The following is a 14,212-nucleotide window of genomic DNA, read 5'->3' as shown; positions in this document are numbered from 1 at the left end:
TTAAATAGGACCTACAAAGGTGGGGCAACCCCCTCCACCCCCCCCCGGTCTAACCAAAATATCCACTAGAGCCCCCCATCTGGAACAGCTACAGATTCACACCCATAGCAATGGACGCCACCTTTAAAAGGTGGAGACAGGATGAAGGGACACTGACAGTTTGCGACATGTACACAGATGACAGGATAGTGACCCTGGAGGAACTCACGGAAAAGTTCCACCTACACCGAGTAACGAGATGAGGTACACACAGGTCTGGAAGTTCCTCCGAAGGAAACGCCGGCGTACCCCCAGATACCGATTGAGGAACCAATTGGTTGAGAAACTGTTGGATGCAGGCGAGCTAGGGAGGGGGAAACTGTGGGGACCTGTACGGGCAACTGTTGGAGAAGGAACTGGGCATAGAAGCAGAGGTGGACTATGGATCGATGCACTACACAAGGCCAACTCCACCTCCACATGTGCAGGGCTGAGCCTGATGCAGCTAAAGGTGGTACACAGAGCATGCCTAACCGTGAACAGGTTCTTCCCAGAGGTGGAGGATAAATATGAACAGTGCCAGGGAGACCCAGCCAACCACACCCGCATGTTCTGGGCTTGCCCCAGACTGGTCAGGTTCTGGACAATCTTCTTTGAGGCAATGTCCAAGGTTGTGGGGTTGAGGGTGGAGGCAAGCCCAAAAGTGGATTTCTTAGGGATATCAGACCAGACAGAATATTTTATGGGGAAGGAGACCAACTCACTAACCTTTGCCTCCCTAATTGCCTGCCAAAGAACCCAAAGCTGTAGACTGGCTGGCCGATCTGTCAGAATTCCTCAAACTGGCAAAGATAAAATTCGCCATCCACGGGTCAGCAGAGGGCTTCCACAAGACGTGAAAGCTGTTTACCAACTTGTTCCAATACCTGTTTTGTAACTAGCAACCAGCAGAGCAGTGGGAGCAGTATCATGGGCATGACTGCAGGGACCAGGCACCGAGGGCAAGCGGAGATCACGGGGAAGCAGCAAGACGCAGGGCACCTCATGCTGGGGTCAGCATCAGGAAGAGGAGCTGAGGCAGAACAACCGGGTGGGTCCCAGGGCCGCAGAAGGGAGGAGAAACAACCGGGTGGGCCGTAGAAGGGGGGAGAAACAACCGGGTGGGCCGTAGAAGGGGGGAGAAACAACCGGGTGGGTCCCAGGGCCGCAGAAGGGAGGAGAAACAACCGGGTGGGCCGTAGAAGGGGGGAGAAACAACCGGGTGGGCCGCAGAAGGGGGGGGAGAAACAAGTAGTTCTAAATAGGTTTCGTGATCTGTATTTGTTTGACCTTTAGTCTATATTTGTCGTGAAATGTCAGTCTTTCCTTAGTTGCCTTTGCAAACACTGTGGCTATGAAACCTGTAAACTAATTGTACAAACTGAACTATTCAACATAAAAGTTGTGAAAACCAATAATAGTTTAAAAAAAAACGCAGGTACACAGATGAAGAAAGCAGAATCCTAAACTCTTCCATTTCAATAAAACTAAATGGCTGTGTCTGTAAAGTACAACAGCTTTCAACAGGAGACTGCAAACACCAATTTGAAATAAGATTAAAATGTTTACATAAATTGTAAATATTGCGCCCACCCGAGAAACCTGGGAACATTCAGCACGACAAACAGCTCAGCCCATAGTCCCTTTCAGGAATCGGTGTTTGAGATCCAATAAGCTTTTTTAAATTTAGAGTACCCAAATCTTTTTTCCAATTAAGGGGCAATTTAGCGTGGCCAATCCACCTACCCTGCACATCGTTTTTGAGTTTGAGGGTGAAACCCACGCAGACAAGGGGAGAATGTGCAAACTCCACACGGACAGTGACCTAGGCTGGGATCGAACCTGGGTCCTCGGCACCGTGAGGCAGCAGTGCAGCCATGGCGATCTAATAACACGTGCATCCTACAAACCATCTGCCACATTGAAACCCATTTGCTGATGCATGGTTGTAGACTGTACCTTGGGTTTATAAGGCTGTGCAGTCTTAATGAAGTGATTATGCCGAGTCTTCTCTTTTTTATCTGCTCGATTAGTGAGTGACTCCTGGTGTTTACGCAGCTGAGGTAGACTACTTGATGAATGTCGTCCAGACCTCTGGATTAAAAATATTTTTAAAAACGTCGTTAGAGCATGTTCTCGAGAGTCCTTTGCTCATCGAAATTTTAAAATGCCAGTTATGCTGCTGTGTTGCTTGGGTTTAAGGTTAGGAGCTGAAGCACCCTCTCTAACAAAAGCCAGGCCGGGCAAGTAAATTAGCGAACAAGGTGAAGTTTTTTTCTTACAATCCAACAGTTACACAGTCTTTGAGGGCCAAGTTAAAGATCAGCAAAAAACAAGGAAATAGGAGGATATTTTTTAAAATGGAACATGAAGTGTTAAAACATAAACAATGCTAGAAGCACAATACATTTTTTAAAATAAATTTGGAGTACCCAATTATTTTTTGCAATTAAGGGGCAATTTAGCGTGGCCAATCCATCTACCCTGCACATCTTTGGGTTGTGGGTGTGAGAACCACGCAGACACGGAGAGAATGTGCAAACTCCACACGGGCAGTGACCCGGGGCCGGGTTCAAACCCAGGTCCTCAATGCTGTGAGGCGGCAGTGCTAACCACTGTGCCACATGCCGCTGAGAAGCACAGTCCATAATAATGTTTGAAAGGGAATATAGATTATTTTTTAAATAATTAAAATGACATGGGGAAAGAGAAAGGAATTAGGTTACGGTGGTGACTAAATGATTTCTGTGAAATTCTGTGATTCGCTTACACAAGCATCTGTTGACAAAGATTTATTTTAATATTTAACATACTTAAATTACTACCATCTACCTAAAGTAAAAATTGGGAGTTGCCTCTGTTGGATGGATGCTACACTTAAAGTTCTGATTAACTTCTTATAGAGGATGCAATTCCTAACAATTGGTCGCCAGCTGATGTTGCACAGTCAGGTCCCAAAGTCCCGAAAGACGTGCTGTTGGGTAATTTGGACATTCTGAATTCTCCCTCAGTGTACCTGTTCAGGCGCCGGAGTGTGGCGACTCGGGGATTTTCACAGTAACCTCACTGCAGTGTCAATGTAAGCCTACTTGTGACAATAATAAAGATTATTACGTGGAACCTGGCTCAATAGATTCTAACTTTTATTTTTTGTTCAGAGATGAACAGTCGCAAAATTGCCAATGTATATTTTCTTGTGTAATAAATGTTTTCTTTTATTATTATAGAGGCAGATTTAGCACAGTGGGCTAAACAGCTGGCTTGTAGTGCAAAACAAGGCCAGCAGCGCGGGTTCAATTCCTGTATGGGCCAACCCGAACAGACGCCAGAATGTGGCGACTAGGGGCTTTTCACAGTAACTTCATTGAAGCCTACTTGTGACAATAAGCGATTATTATTAGATTATTACAAGTTAACTATAATGCACTACTCCTTCATCCCAGCTACACCTTTACAGATACATACAGATTTATAAGGGTAACACAAGTTTATCTTCTACTCCAATGTTCCAAGCAGGTACACACTATGAAACCAAGTGGCAGATGTGACCAAATTCAACTTCTGTAGATTTCTCATCAAATTCCACAGGTGCTTTGGCACACACTATGTCATCTTGTCTCACTGGAACGCAAAGGTTTCCCATCACACTCTCAAAGGACACAAAGCTCCCAGATGCCTTCACCAAGGATCCACACCCAGGGTTTTGACATCTCTGTTTGCTATTCCTCTACCTTGGACCAGTATGTGCATTCAAGCTTCCACACAATTCTCAAGTACCCAGTCACGTTAACAGAACACCATTACTTCATAGGCTGCATTAAAGGTGTCACCAACCTCAGGATTACTTTGGATGTCCGGTTTCTCGCTCGCAGACTTCCCCAGGTCTGCATTTTACAGCTCTGTCTTTAACTGGGAGCCTCTCTCTATCACTTTAACTTTAATGAACAGTACCTTGTTCAACTTCCTGTTCTTTGTCCCTTTGACTTCAGTCTTCCTGGGACAACTCTTTTCATTCCCTGGTTTCCTCGGGATGCACCAGTTTCCTCCCACAGTCCAAAGGTGTGTATGTTAGGTGGATTGGCCATGCTAAATTGGTCCTCAAGTGTCGAGCAATGTACAGGTTAGATTACAGGGATAGGGCAGGAGAGTGGGCCTACTTCGGGTGCCCTTTCAGAGGGTCAGTGCAGATTTGTGTGCCAAATAGCCTCCTCTGCACCCGAGGAATTCTATGGTTTTGTTCTTTAGTGTTTTGGGGATTTGCTTTCTGCCCCCTCTGTATTGTCCTGTCTACGCTGGCAGCACCTGTGTAAAGCCTCTTGCTTCTGGGGTTACCTAGTTCCAGGCTGAAAACAACTGCTACTACTTTCAGTGAGAGCCTCTGGTTGCTAAGCATTCGTATTTTTTAAAAGCCTGCAATTGATTTAATGTTGTAAATCCTGATTACAAGGAAGGCAAAGTTTAAAGTGAAACTAAAACCTATACACAACTTTGTTTAATATGAAGCAGAGGTTTTTAAACCCTTTCTTAGCACACAAATACAGAAACACAAAATTAAATTTAAACCTTAGTTCCAACATGATCCAAATATAAATTGTTAGAACCATCTCTATTTCCTAACAAGGTGAAATTTCAGTCCTTGCTAATAAAAAAGAATGCTGGAAGCCGAAGTCTTTGATCGTCATATGAATAGTAAAAGGGTGTAAAAGGAGTAGGGTCGATTATGGGACTAAAAGGAAATTTACACCTGGAGGCAGGGGGTATGACTGGGGTTTTAAATTAATATTTCGCATTTGTCTTTACCAAGAAATGTAGATGCTCCACAGGATATTGTGACAGACTAGGACATTTTCTCAGAAGCGTTCAAATTTGATATGGAGGATAAACTGTTGGCACGGAAATGTGACAAGGCACCAGGACCAGGTGAGATACATCTAGAATACCGAAGGAAGTGAGAATGGAAATTGCAGGGGCGCTGGTCATTACCTTCCCGTCTCCTCTAGACTCAGGGGAGGTGCAAAAGGACTGGTAAATTGCAAATGTCACACCATTGTCCAAAAAAGGCTGCAAAGATAGTCCTAAAAATGACAGGCCATTCATTTAACTTCAATAGTGGGAAAGCTTCCAGAAACAATAAAATTAGCAGCCATGTGAAAAAACGTGGGTAGATTAGGAAGAGCCAGCATGGATTTCTAAAGGGGAAATCCTGTTTAACTAAGTTTTTTTGAGGTAACATAATAATAATAATCATAATGATAAGCAACATGGATACAAAATTGGCTGAATAATAGGAAGTCGAGACTAATGTTCAATAGAAATTTCCAATAATAATACATTTTGTTGTCACAAGTCGGCTTACATTAACACTGCAATGAAGTTACTGTGAAAGTCCCCTAGTCGCCACATTACGGCGCCTGTTCGGGTACACGGAGGGAGAATTCAGAATGTCCAATTCACATAACATCACGTCTTTCGGGACTTGTGGGAGGAAACTGGAGCACCCAGAGGAAACCCACGCAGACACGGGGAGAACGTGCAGACTCCGCACAGACAGTGACCCAGCAGGGAATCGAACCTGGGACCCTGGAGCCGTGAAGCAGCAGTGCTAACCACTGTGCTACCGTGCTGCCCATGGAGGAAGGTTTGTGGTGGAAATTCCCAGTGATCGGTATTGAGGCCCTTACTTTTCCTGATCATATATTAACCTAGGTCTTGGAGGGGACAATTTCGAAAGTTTGTTATGACAAAAAGCATTGTAAACTGTGAAGAGGACTGTGTCGAACTTCAAAAGGACAGAGGCAGGTTGGTGGAGTGGATAGATTGGTGGCAGATGAAGTTCAATGTGGAGAAGTGTGAGGAGATGCATTTTGGAAGAACATGGAAAATCTAAATGGGCCGCAGGAGCAGAGGGACCTGGGTGTATCTGTGCAGAGATCATCGAAGGTGGCAGGACAGGTGCAGAGAGCAGTTAATAAAGCAAATAGTATTCTTTTATTAGTAGGGGCATAGCATACAAGAGCAAGGTTATACTGAACTTAAAAAGACAGTTAGGCCTCAGATATAATATAGTAATCTTTCTTGTCACAAGTCGGCTTACATTAACACTGCAATGAAGTTACTGTGAAAGTCCCCTCGTCGCCACACTCTGGCACCTGTTCGGGTACACTGAGCGAGAATTTAGAATGTCCAATTCACCTAACAAACACACCTTTCGGGTCTTGTGGCAGGAAACCGGAGCACCCGGAGGAAACCCATGCAGACACTGGGAGAATGTGTAGACTCCACACAGCCAGTGACCCAAGCCGGAATCGAACCTGGGATCCTGGCGCTGTGAAGCAACAGCGCTAACCGCTGTGCTACCATGCCGCCCATAATATTGTGTACAGCTCTGGGCACCACATTATAGGAAAGATGTGAATGCATTGTAGAGAGTTCAGAAAAGGTTTACAAGAATGGATTTAGGGGTGAGAAACTTCAGTTATGAGGATAGATTGGAGAGGTTGGGACTGTTCTGCCTGGACAGAAGACAGCTAAGAGGAGATTTGATATAGAGGTGTTCACATCATGACTGGGCTGGACAGAGCAGACAGGGGGAAACGGTTCCCGCTTGTCATAGAATTTACAGTGCAGGAGGCGGCGATTTGGCCCAACGAGTCTGCACCAGCCCTCGGAAAGAGCACCCTACTGAAGCCCACACCGGCACCCTATCCCTGTAACCCAGTAACCCCACCTAACCTTTTGGACACCAAGGACAATTTATCACTGGCAATCTACCTAACCTGCACATCTTTGGACTGTGGGAGGAAACCGGAGCACCCGGAGGAAACCCACGCACACACGGGGAGAACGTGCAGACTCCGCACACAGACACCCGAAGTCGGAATTCAACTCGGGACGCTGGAGCTGTGAGGCAGTAGTGCTAACCACTGTGCCACCCGATCCTTGCAAAAGGATCAAGAACAATGGGCACAGATACAAAGTGATTTGCAAAAAAGTAAATGTGATGGGAAAAAAATCTTTTTCACACATTAGTGGGTGTGGTCTGGAATGCACTGGCTGGAAGTGTGGCAGGTTCAATCTGACAGCAGTAATTTCATAGACAAACTTGCATCCTACTATGCTACAGCTCACATCAATTTTACATTTTGCTTAAAGTTACCAAAGCTTTTAAATTTTAAAAATCTCCACCCGCTAACTACATTTCAGAAAATAACATACCCGATTATTCCCATGGAGATTATTGTAGATAATTCTGAAGCGTTTCCGTGTGTATGTACATCGGTAAGTTCCACCCATAAGGTATTCGATGACGAGACCCACATCAATCAAAGTGATTTTATAATCTGAAGGGAGGTTCCCCTATGGAATAAAAACAATTCACAATGATTGACTCGAGCAGCAGCAGCAATGCGATTCCATCCCAGTGGAACTGGTAATGGACTGAGACCAGCCTGTTGGTCCTACAATTTCAGCCTCTTTCACAAGTATTTAGAAAAACAAATAGGGTAACGATATTTCTCTATTTCTCACATTGAAGGAATTAAACAGTAATTGACGCTTGGTAACATCGGTAAAATATTGTCGCAGTGAAATTATTTCAGTGGTCATGTTTGCTTAACTCCGAAGATTTAACTGTCAATATGTTTCCTTAATAAGATCAGCAGTATTCATCATCTAAACAAACAATATCCTTTGCAAAAGACAAAGCAGAATGACGGTTAACAGTGTATCTGGAGGGTAAAATCCTCTTCACGTCCACTCTATCCAGGCCTTGCAGTATCCTTTAAATTTCTATGTGATCCCCCCTCATCCTTCTAAACTCCCGAGTACACAGACCCAGAGTCCTCAACTGCTCGTCATATGACAAGCACTTTATTTCAGGGATCATTCTTGTGAACCTCCTCTGGACCCTTTCCAAGGCCAGCACATCCTTCCTTAGATATGGGGCCCAAAACTGCTCACAATACTCCAAATGGGGTCTGGACCAGAGCCTTATACAGCCTCAGAAGTACATCCCTGGTCTTGTATTCTAGCCCTCTCGACATGAATGCTAACATTGCATTTGCCTTCCTAACTGCTGACTGAACCTGCACGTTAACCTAAGAGAATCATGAACTAGGACTCCTAAAGTCCCTTTGTGCTTCTGATTTCCTAAGCCTTTTCCCATTTAGAAAATAGTCTATGCCTCCATTCTTCCTTCCAAAAAGCATAACCTCACACTTTTCCACATTGTATTCCATCTGCCACTTCTTTGCTCACTCTCCTAGCCTGTCCAGGTCCTTCTGCAGCCCTCTTGCTTCCCTCTACACATCTTTGCATCATCTGAAAATATTACCTGTTTGACATCTCTTACTAGATGTAGTAGTGTTGGATTAGTCGGTCCTTGTTTCTGCAACGAAACAGCACAAAAATAAAATGAGGGAAGTATGTCTGAGCAGCAGAAGAAACAATGAGCAGGAAGAACACATTTGACATAATGCGGTCATGATTGCAGTATGTCACAAAGTTCTTCACAGCCAATAATAAACTACCAAGTATAGCCTTCATATGTTTGCATTTGCAACCCTAGTCTTAGTCACACCAAAAGCATAGATCAAGGTTTAGCTACAAAAAAACTACACTTCAAAGGAAACAATTTAAACAACCCCTTGGGCAGCACGGTAGCATTGTGGATAGCACGACTGCTTCACAGCTCCAGGGTCCCAAGTTCGATTACCGGCTTGGGTCACTGTCTGTGCAGAGTCTGCACATCCTCCCAGTGTCTGCGTGGGTTTCCTCCGGGTGCTCCGGTTTCCTCTCACAGTCCAAAGATGTGCAGGTTAGGTGGATTGGCCATGCTAAATTGCCCTTAGTGTCCAATATTGCCCTTAGTGTTGGACGGGGTTACTGGGTTATGGGGATAGTGTGGAGGTGTGGACCTTGAGTAGGGTGCTCTTTCCAAGAGCCGGTGCAGACTCGATGGGCCGAATGGCCTCCTTCTGCACTGTAAATTCTACGATTGTGTATTGTTAGTACAATTACCAGAGTCCGTGCTTCAATAATTCACAACTATTTATCACAAATATTATCCTCCATAACTAATTTGTGCGCTCTAATATTGCTGCATTTGGGGCTTGAAAACATAAATCATTCTTCGCACTTACTGTGTTGTACAGCTCTTCAAGCCTAGGAATTGTGAGGAATTTGTGCATGCTAACTCCATTTTCAATGAGAAGTTTCACAAATTCCACTCGGTCCATGACAAGGGCATCCAACATTGCTTGCTCCAGTGATCCAACCTGCAACGTCAGAAAAAATAATCACGAAAATCCAACTTGCTGCACTGATTAATCTTAATGGTTAGTGCATCAGTTAGACTGAATAATCAATTGTTTTTAACCAGACAGCAACATTAAGCATCAGGAGAAAAATGTGAGATTAGAATTTTCCAGATATAATCAATAGAAATACATTATCTTTGCAATGACAGAAAACAAGTAATAAATGCACTTGAAGAAATATTAATTCCACTTGTGTTTTGCATTGAGCCTCATCCTTAAAAAAGTTTCCTACAATGTCAATGCTTACTTACCAACCACTGCTGCCCATAAACAAATGCTTGGTTCTTAGCAATATCCACTCTGTCCCAAGCGAGAGTCAAAATCAATTGATCAAATGCAGATGAATTGGTACCTGAATTCAAAGAGTCACAGCATCAGTGAGTCACAATGGAACAGAGAAGATGCAACATGTTATTGCATGCTGTACATGCTACAGCTATTGCCAAAACTAATTCTCAGCTCTCTCATTCTAGGTATAATCACATAAGCTTTTGACAGTTGCAGAGTTCGTATTCAGGTCAGAGGGTTTAAAAACAGTACAATGCCAACCACAGGCTTAATTTTACCTTGAATTCATCGACAGCCCTTTTTGTTTTAAAACACATTGCACAGAATAACCCCCAATAAGATCATTTATTCCTACCACAAACCGTTGAAATGATCTTTTTACTCACATCACTGGTTCTTAGCCATCACATAAGTAGCTTTTGGCTGCACAAAGCTATTTTCTCTTATTTCTGTGTATGCATTTATCAAGTCTCATTCTGAACTTTGATTTTCCCATGATTTCCCACTTTAGAATCTGAGTAGTGCTCAACATCACAGCTCAGAAAGATAGATTCTGCTTCCTGGCCACATCACCCAACTGTTGTCCTGCTGAACTGCAAAGTCCATCTGCAAAGCACAGAAACTAATTTGATCTTTATTATTTAACATTTAAGTTTAATGTGGTATTAAAACAGACATGTGATTCTGTCAAGAGCAGGTTTCTCAGTTTGCCATCTCTGTGCCTCAATGTCACTTTGGCTTAAAATCGCTGTATATTCATACATTGATTGCTTTCATTGAAACATGCGATTAACTGGCTTTATTTCATGAATCCACAATATCTTTTTTCTCACACTTCCCATTCCTTCCATCCTCATCACTATTCTTGGATTGATTTCGCTTGCAGGGATCACGGAGTTAATAGAGAAGCATTTTGTTGCACTCACTGACCCAAAAGCAGTAGTGAATAATAACTAGCATTACACTTTGCATCTACAGTACCAGCATGAAACCCAAAATTTAAAAAAATCTGAAATACTATTCTTAAAACATCAAAGAACAAAGAAATGTACAGCACAGGAACAGGCCCTTCGGCCCTCCAAGCCCGTGCCGACCATGCTGCCCGACTAAACTACAATCTTCTACACTTCCTGGGTCCGTATCCCTCGATTCCCATCCTATTCATGTATTTGTCAAGATGCCCCTTAAATGTCACTATCGTCCCTGCTTCCACCACCTCCTCCGGTAGCGGGTTCCAGGCACCCACTACCCTCTGCGTAAAAAACTTGCCTCGTACATCTACTCTAAACCTTGCCCCTCTCACCTTAAACGTATGGCCCCTAGTAATTGACCTCTCTACCCGGAGGAAAAGCCTCTGACTATCCAATCTGTCTATGCCCCTCAATTATCCTGGCCGCGAGGTTTGCTAGTGTCACACGGGAGGGTTTAAACTAGTATGGCAGGGGGGTGGGCACGGGAGCAATAGGTCAGAAGGTGAGAGCATTGAGGGAGAACTAGGGAATAGGGACTGTGGGGCTCTGAGGCAGAGCAGACAGGGAGAAGTTGCTGAACACAGCGGGTCTGGTGGCCTGAAGTGCATATGTGTTAATGCAAGAAGTATTACGGGTAAGGCAGATGAACTTAGACCTTAGATTAGTACTTGGAACTATGATGTTGTTGCCATTACAGAGACCTGGTTGAGGGAAGGGCAGGATTGGCAGCTAAACATTCCAGGATTTAGATGTTTCAGGCGGGATAGAGGGGGATGTAAAAGGGGTGGCGGAGTTGCGCTACTGGTTAGGGGGAATATCACAGCTGTACTGCGGGAGGACACCTCAGAGGGCAGTGAGGCTATATGGGTAGAGATCAGGAATAAGAAGGGTGCAGTCACAATGTTGGGGGTTTACTACAGGCCTCCCAACAGCCAGCGGGAGATAGAGGAGCAGATAGGTAGACAGATTTTGGAAAAGAGTAAAAACAACAGTGTTGTGGTGATGGGAGACTTCAACTTCCCCAATATTGACTGGGACTCACTTAGTGCCAGGGGCTTAGACGGGGCGGAGTTTGTAAGGAGCATCCAGGAGGGCTTCTTAAAACAATATGTAGACAGTCCAAATAGGGAAGGGGCGGTACTGGACCCGGTATTGGGGAATGAGCCCGGCCAGGAGGTAGATGTTTCAGTAGGGGAGCATTTCGGTAACAGTGACCACAATTCAGCAAGTTTCAAAGTACTGGTGGACAAGGATAAGAGTGGTCCTAGGATGAATGTGCTAAATTGGGGGAAGGCTAATTATAACAATATTAGGCGGGAACTGAAGAACATAGATTGGGGGCGGATGTTTGAGGGCAAATCAACATCTGACATGTGGGAGGCTTTCAAGTGTCAGTTGAAAGGAATTCAGGACCGGCATGTTCCTGTGAGGAAGAAGGATAAATACGGCAATTTTCGTGAATCTTGGATAACGAGAGATATTGTAGGCCTCGTCAAAAAGAAAAAGGAGGCACTTGTCAGGGCTAAAAGGCTGGGAACAGACGAAGCCTGTGTGGAATATAAGGAAAGTAGGAAGGAACTTAAGCAAGGAGTCAGGAGGGCTAGAAGGGGTCACGAAAAGTCATTGGCAAATAGGGTTAAGGAAAATCCCAAGGCTTTTTACACGTACATAAAAAGCAAGAGGGTAGCCAGGGAAAGGGTTGGCCCACTGAAGGATAGGCAAGGGAATCTATGTGTGGAGCCAGAGGAAATGGGCGAGGTACTAAATTAATACTTTGCATCAGTATTCACCAGAGAGAAGGAATTGGTTGATGTTGAGTCTGGAGAAGGGTGTGTAGATAGCCTGGGTCACATTGAGATCCAAAAAGACGAGGTGTTGGGTGTCTTAAAAAATATTAAGGTAGATATGTCCCCAGGGCCTGATGGGATCTACCCCAGAATACTGAAGGAGGCTGGAGAGGAAATTGCTGATGCCTTGACAGAAATCTTTGGATCCTCACTGTCTTCAGGTGATGTCCCGGAGGACTGGAGAATAGCCAATGTTGTTCCTCTGTTTAAGAAGGGTAGCAAGGATAATCCAGGGAACTACAGGCCGGTGAGCCTTACTTCAGTGGTAGAGAAATTACTGGAGAGAATTCTTCGAGACAGGATCTACTCCCATTTGGAAGCAAATGGACGTATTAGTGAGAGGCAGCATGGTTTTGTGAAGGGAAGGTCGTGTCTCACTAACTTGATAGAGTTTTTAGAGGAGGTCACAAAGATGATTGATGCAGGTAGGGCAGTGGATGTTGTCTATATGGACTTCAGTAAGGCCTTTGACAAGGTCCCTCATGGTAGACTAGTACAAAAGATGAAGTCACACGGGATCAGGGGTGAGCTGGCAAGGTGGATACAGAACTGGCTAGGTCATAGAAAGCAGAGAGTAGCAATGGAAGGATGCTTTTCTAATTGGAAGGCTGTGACCAGTGGTGTTCAACAGGGATCAGTGCTGGGACCTTTGCTGTTTGTAGTATATATAAATGATTTGGAGGAAAATGTAACTGGTCTGATTAGTAAGTTTGCAGACGACACAAAGGTTGGTGGAATTGCGGATAGCGATGAGGACTGTCAGAGGATACAGCAGGATTTAGATTGTTTGGAGACTTGGGCGGAGAGATGGCAGATGGAGTTTAATCCGGACAAATGTGAGGTTATGCGTTTTGGAAGGTCTAATGCAGGTATGGAATATACAATGAATGGTAGAACGCTCAAGAGTATTGAAAGTCAGAGAGATCTAGGAGTACAGGTCCACAGGTCACTGAAAAGGGCAACACAGGTGGAGAAGGTAGTCAAGAAGGCATACGGCATGCTTGCCTTCATTGGCCGGTGCATTGAGTATAAGAATTGGCAAGTCATGTTGCAGCTGTATAGAACCTTAGTTAGGCCACACTTGGAGTATAGTGTTCAATTCTGGTCGCCACACTACCAGAAGGATGTGGAGGCTTTAGAGAGGTTGCAGAAGAGATTTACCAGAATGTTGCCTGGTATGGAGGGCATTAGCTATGAGGAGCGGTTGAATAATCTCGGTTTGTTCTCACTGGAACAAAGGAGGTTGAGGGGCGACCTGATAGAGGTCGCCCCTCAACCTTTGCAAGAATTACTAATCCAATAAATGCATCTATTCATCAATAGTCAACTTTCACAACAGTAAACAGAGGATAGAAAAGAAACGGTTACCACAGAAGTGGTTCACGCCCAGAACACTTACCTTTTAACAAAGCGGTTAGAATGGCCACATCTATGTCTTGATGTTCTTCTGCTCCAATGTGATACACAGTGATCTGAAATTATACACATGATCAAACTCCAGACTGGACCATCAACACCCATTCTTGTCTCCATAATGGAGTACTTGGAATGTTTTTCTTTGTGAAAGATACGATATAAATGCATTTTCATTGCAGTAATGATTTCTGCAGACAAACTATTCAGTAGAAGGAATGCTGCAGCTGAACCCAAACCTGCCATCACTCAATATCGGAGTGATATTGCAAACATGAGTTAATGCAAACTGTAGCACAGCATGAACATTTTTCCAAATAACCCACACAAGCCAATTCCTGGTCATTTCATCAATTCA

At 44.2% G+C, this 14,212-nt stretch overlaps 1 protein-coding gene across 5 annotated transcripts in view; it reads right to left on the bottom strand.

Annotated features, from left to right (window-relative positions):
- trpm7 (transient receptor potential cation channel, subfamily M, member 7) overlaps positions 1-14,212 on the bottom strand; it is a 207,375-nt gene that overhangs the window by 151,937 nt on the left and 41,226 nt on the right. For 3 of the 5 annotated variants that reach the window (XR_011933842.1, XM_072470267.1, XM_072470270.1), the window contains exons 9-14: positions 13,841-13,913; positions 9,587-9,687; positions 9,159-9,293; positions 8,351-8,404; positions 7,234-7,374; positions 1,978-2,112 (exon numbers count right to left, since the gene is read on the bottom strand). Coding sequence is in view for 4 of the 5 variants with exons in the window: in XM_072470267.1 (XP_072326368.1) it covers positions 1,978-2,112; positions 7,234-7,374; positions 8,351-8,404; positions 9,159-9,293; positions 9,587-9,687; positions 13,841-13,913 (639 nt within the window). In the remaining variant the exon portion in view is untranslated. Of the gene's footprint in view, positions 1-1,977; positions 2,113-7,233; positions 7,375-8,350; positions 8,405-9,158; positions 9,294-9,586; positions 9,688-9,779; positions 10,230-13,840; positions 13,914-14,212 lie in introns of those variants that run through there. The other 2 variants (XM_072470268.1, XM_072470271.1) reach the window with 2 other exon arrangements.

Source organism: Scyliorhinus torazame, chromosome 12 (assembly GCF_047496885.1).
Source record: "Scyliorhinus torazame isolate Kashiwa2021f chromosome 12, sScyTor2.1, whole genome shotgun sequence".
NCBI lineage: Eukaryota > Metazoa > Chordata > Chondrichthyes > Carcharhiniformes > Scyliorhinidae > Scyliorhinus > Scyliorhinus torazame.
The sequence above is the reverse complement of the archived record's forward strand: the minus strand, read 5'-3'. Positions and strand labels throughout refer to the sequence as shown.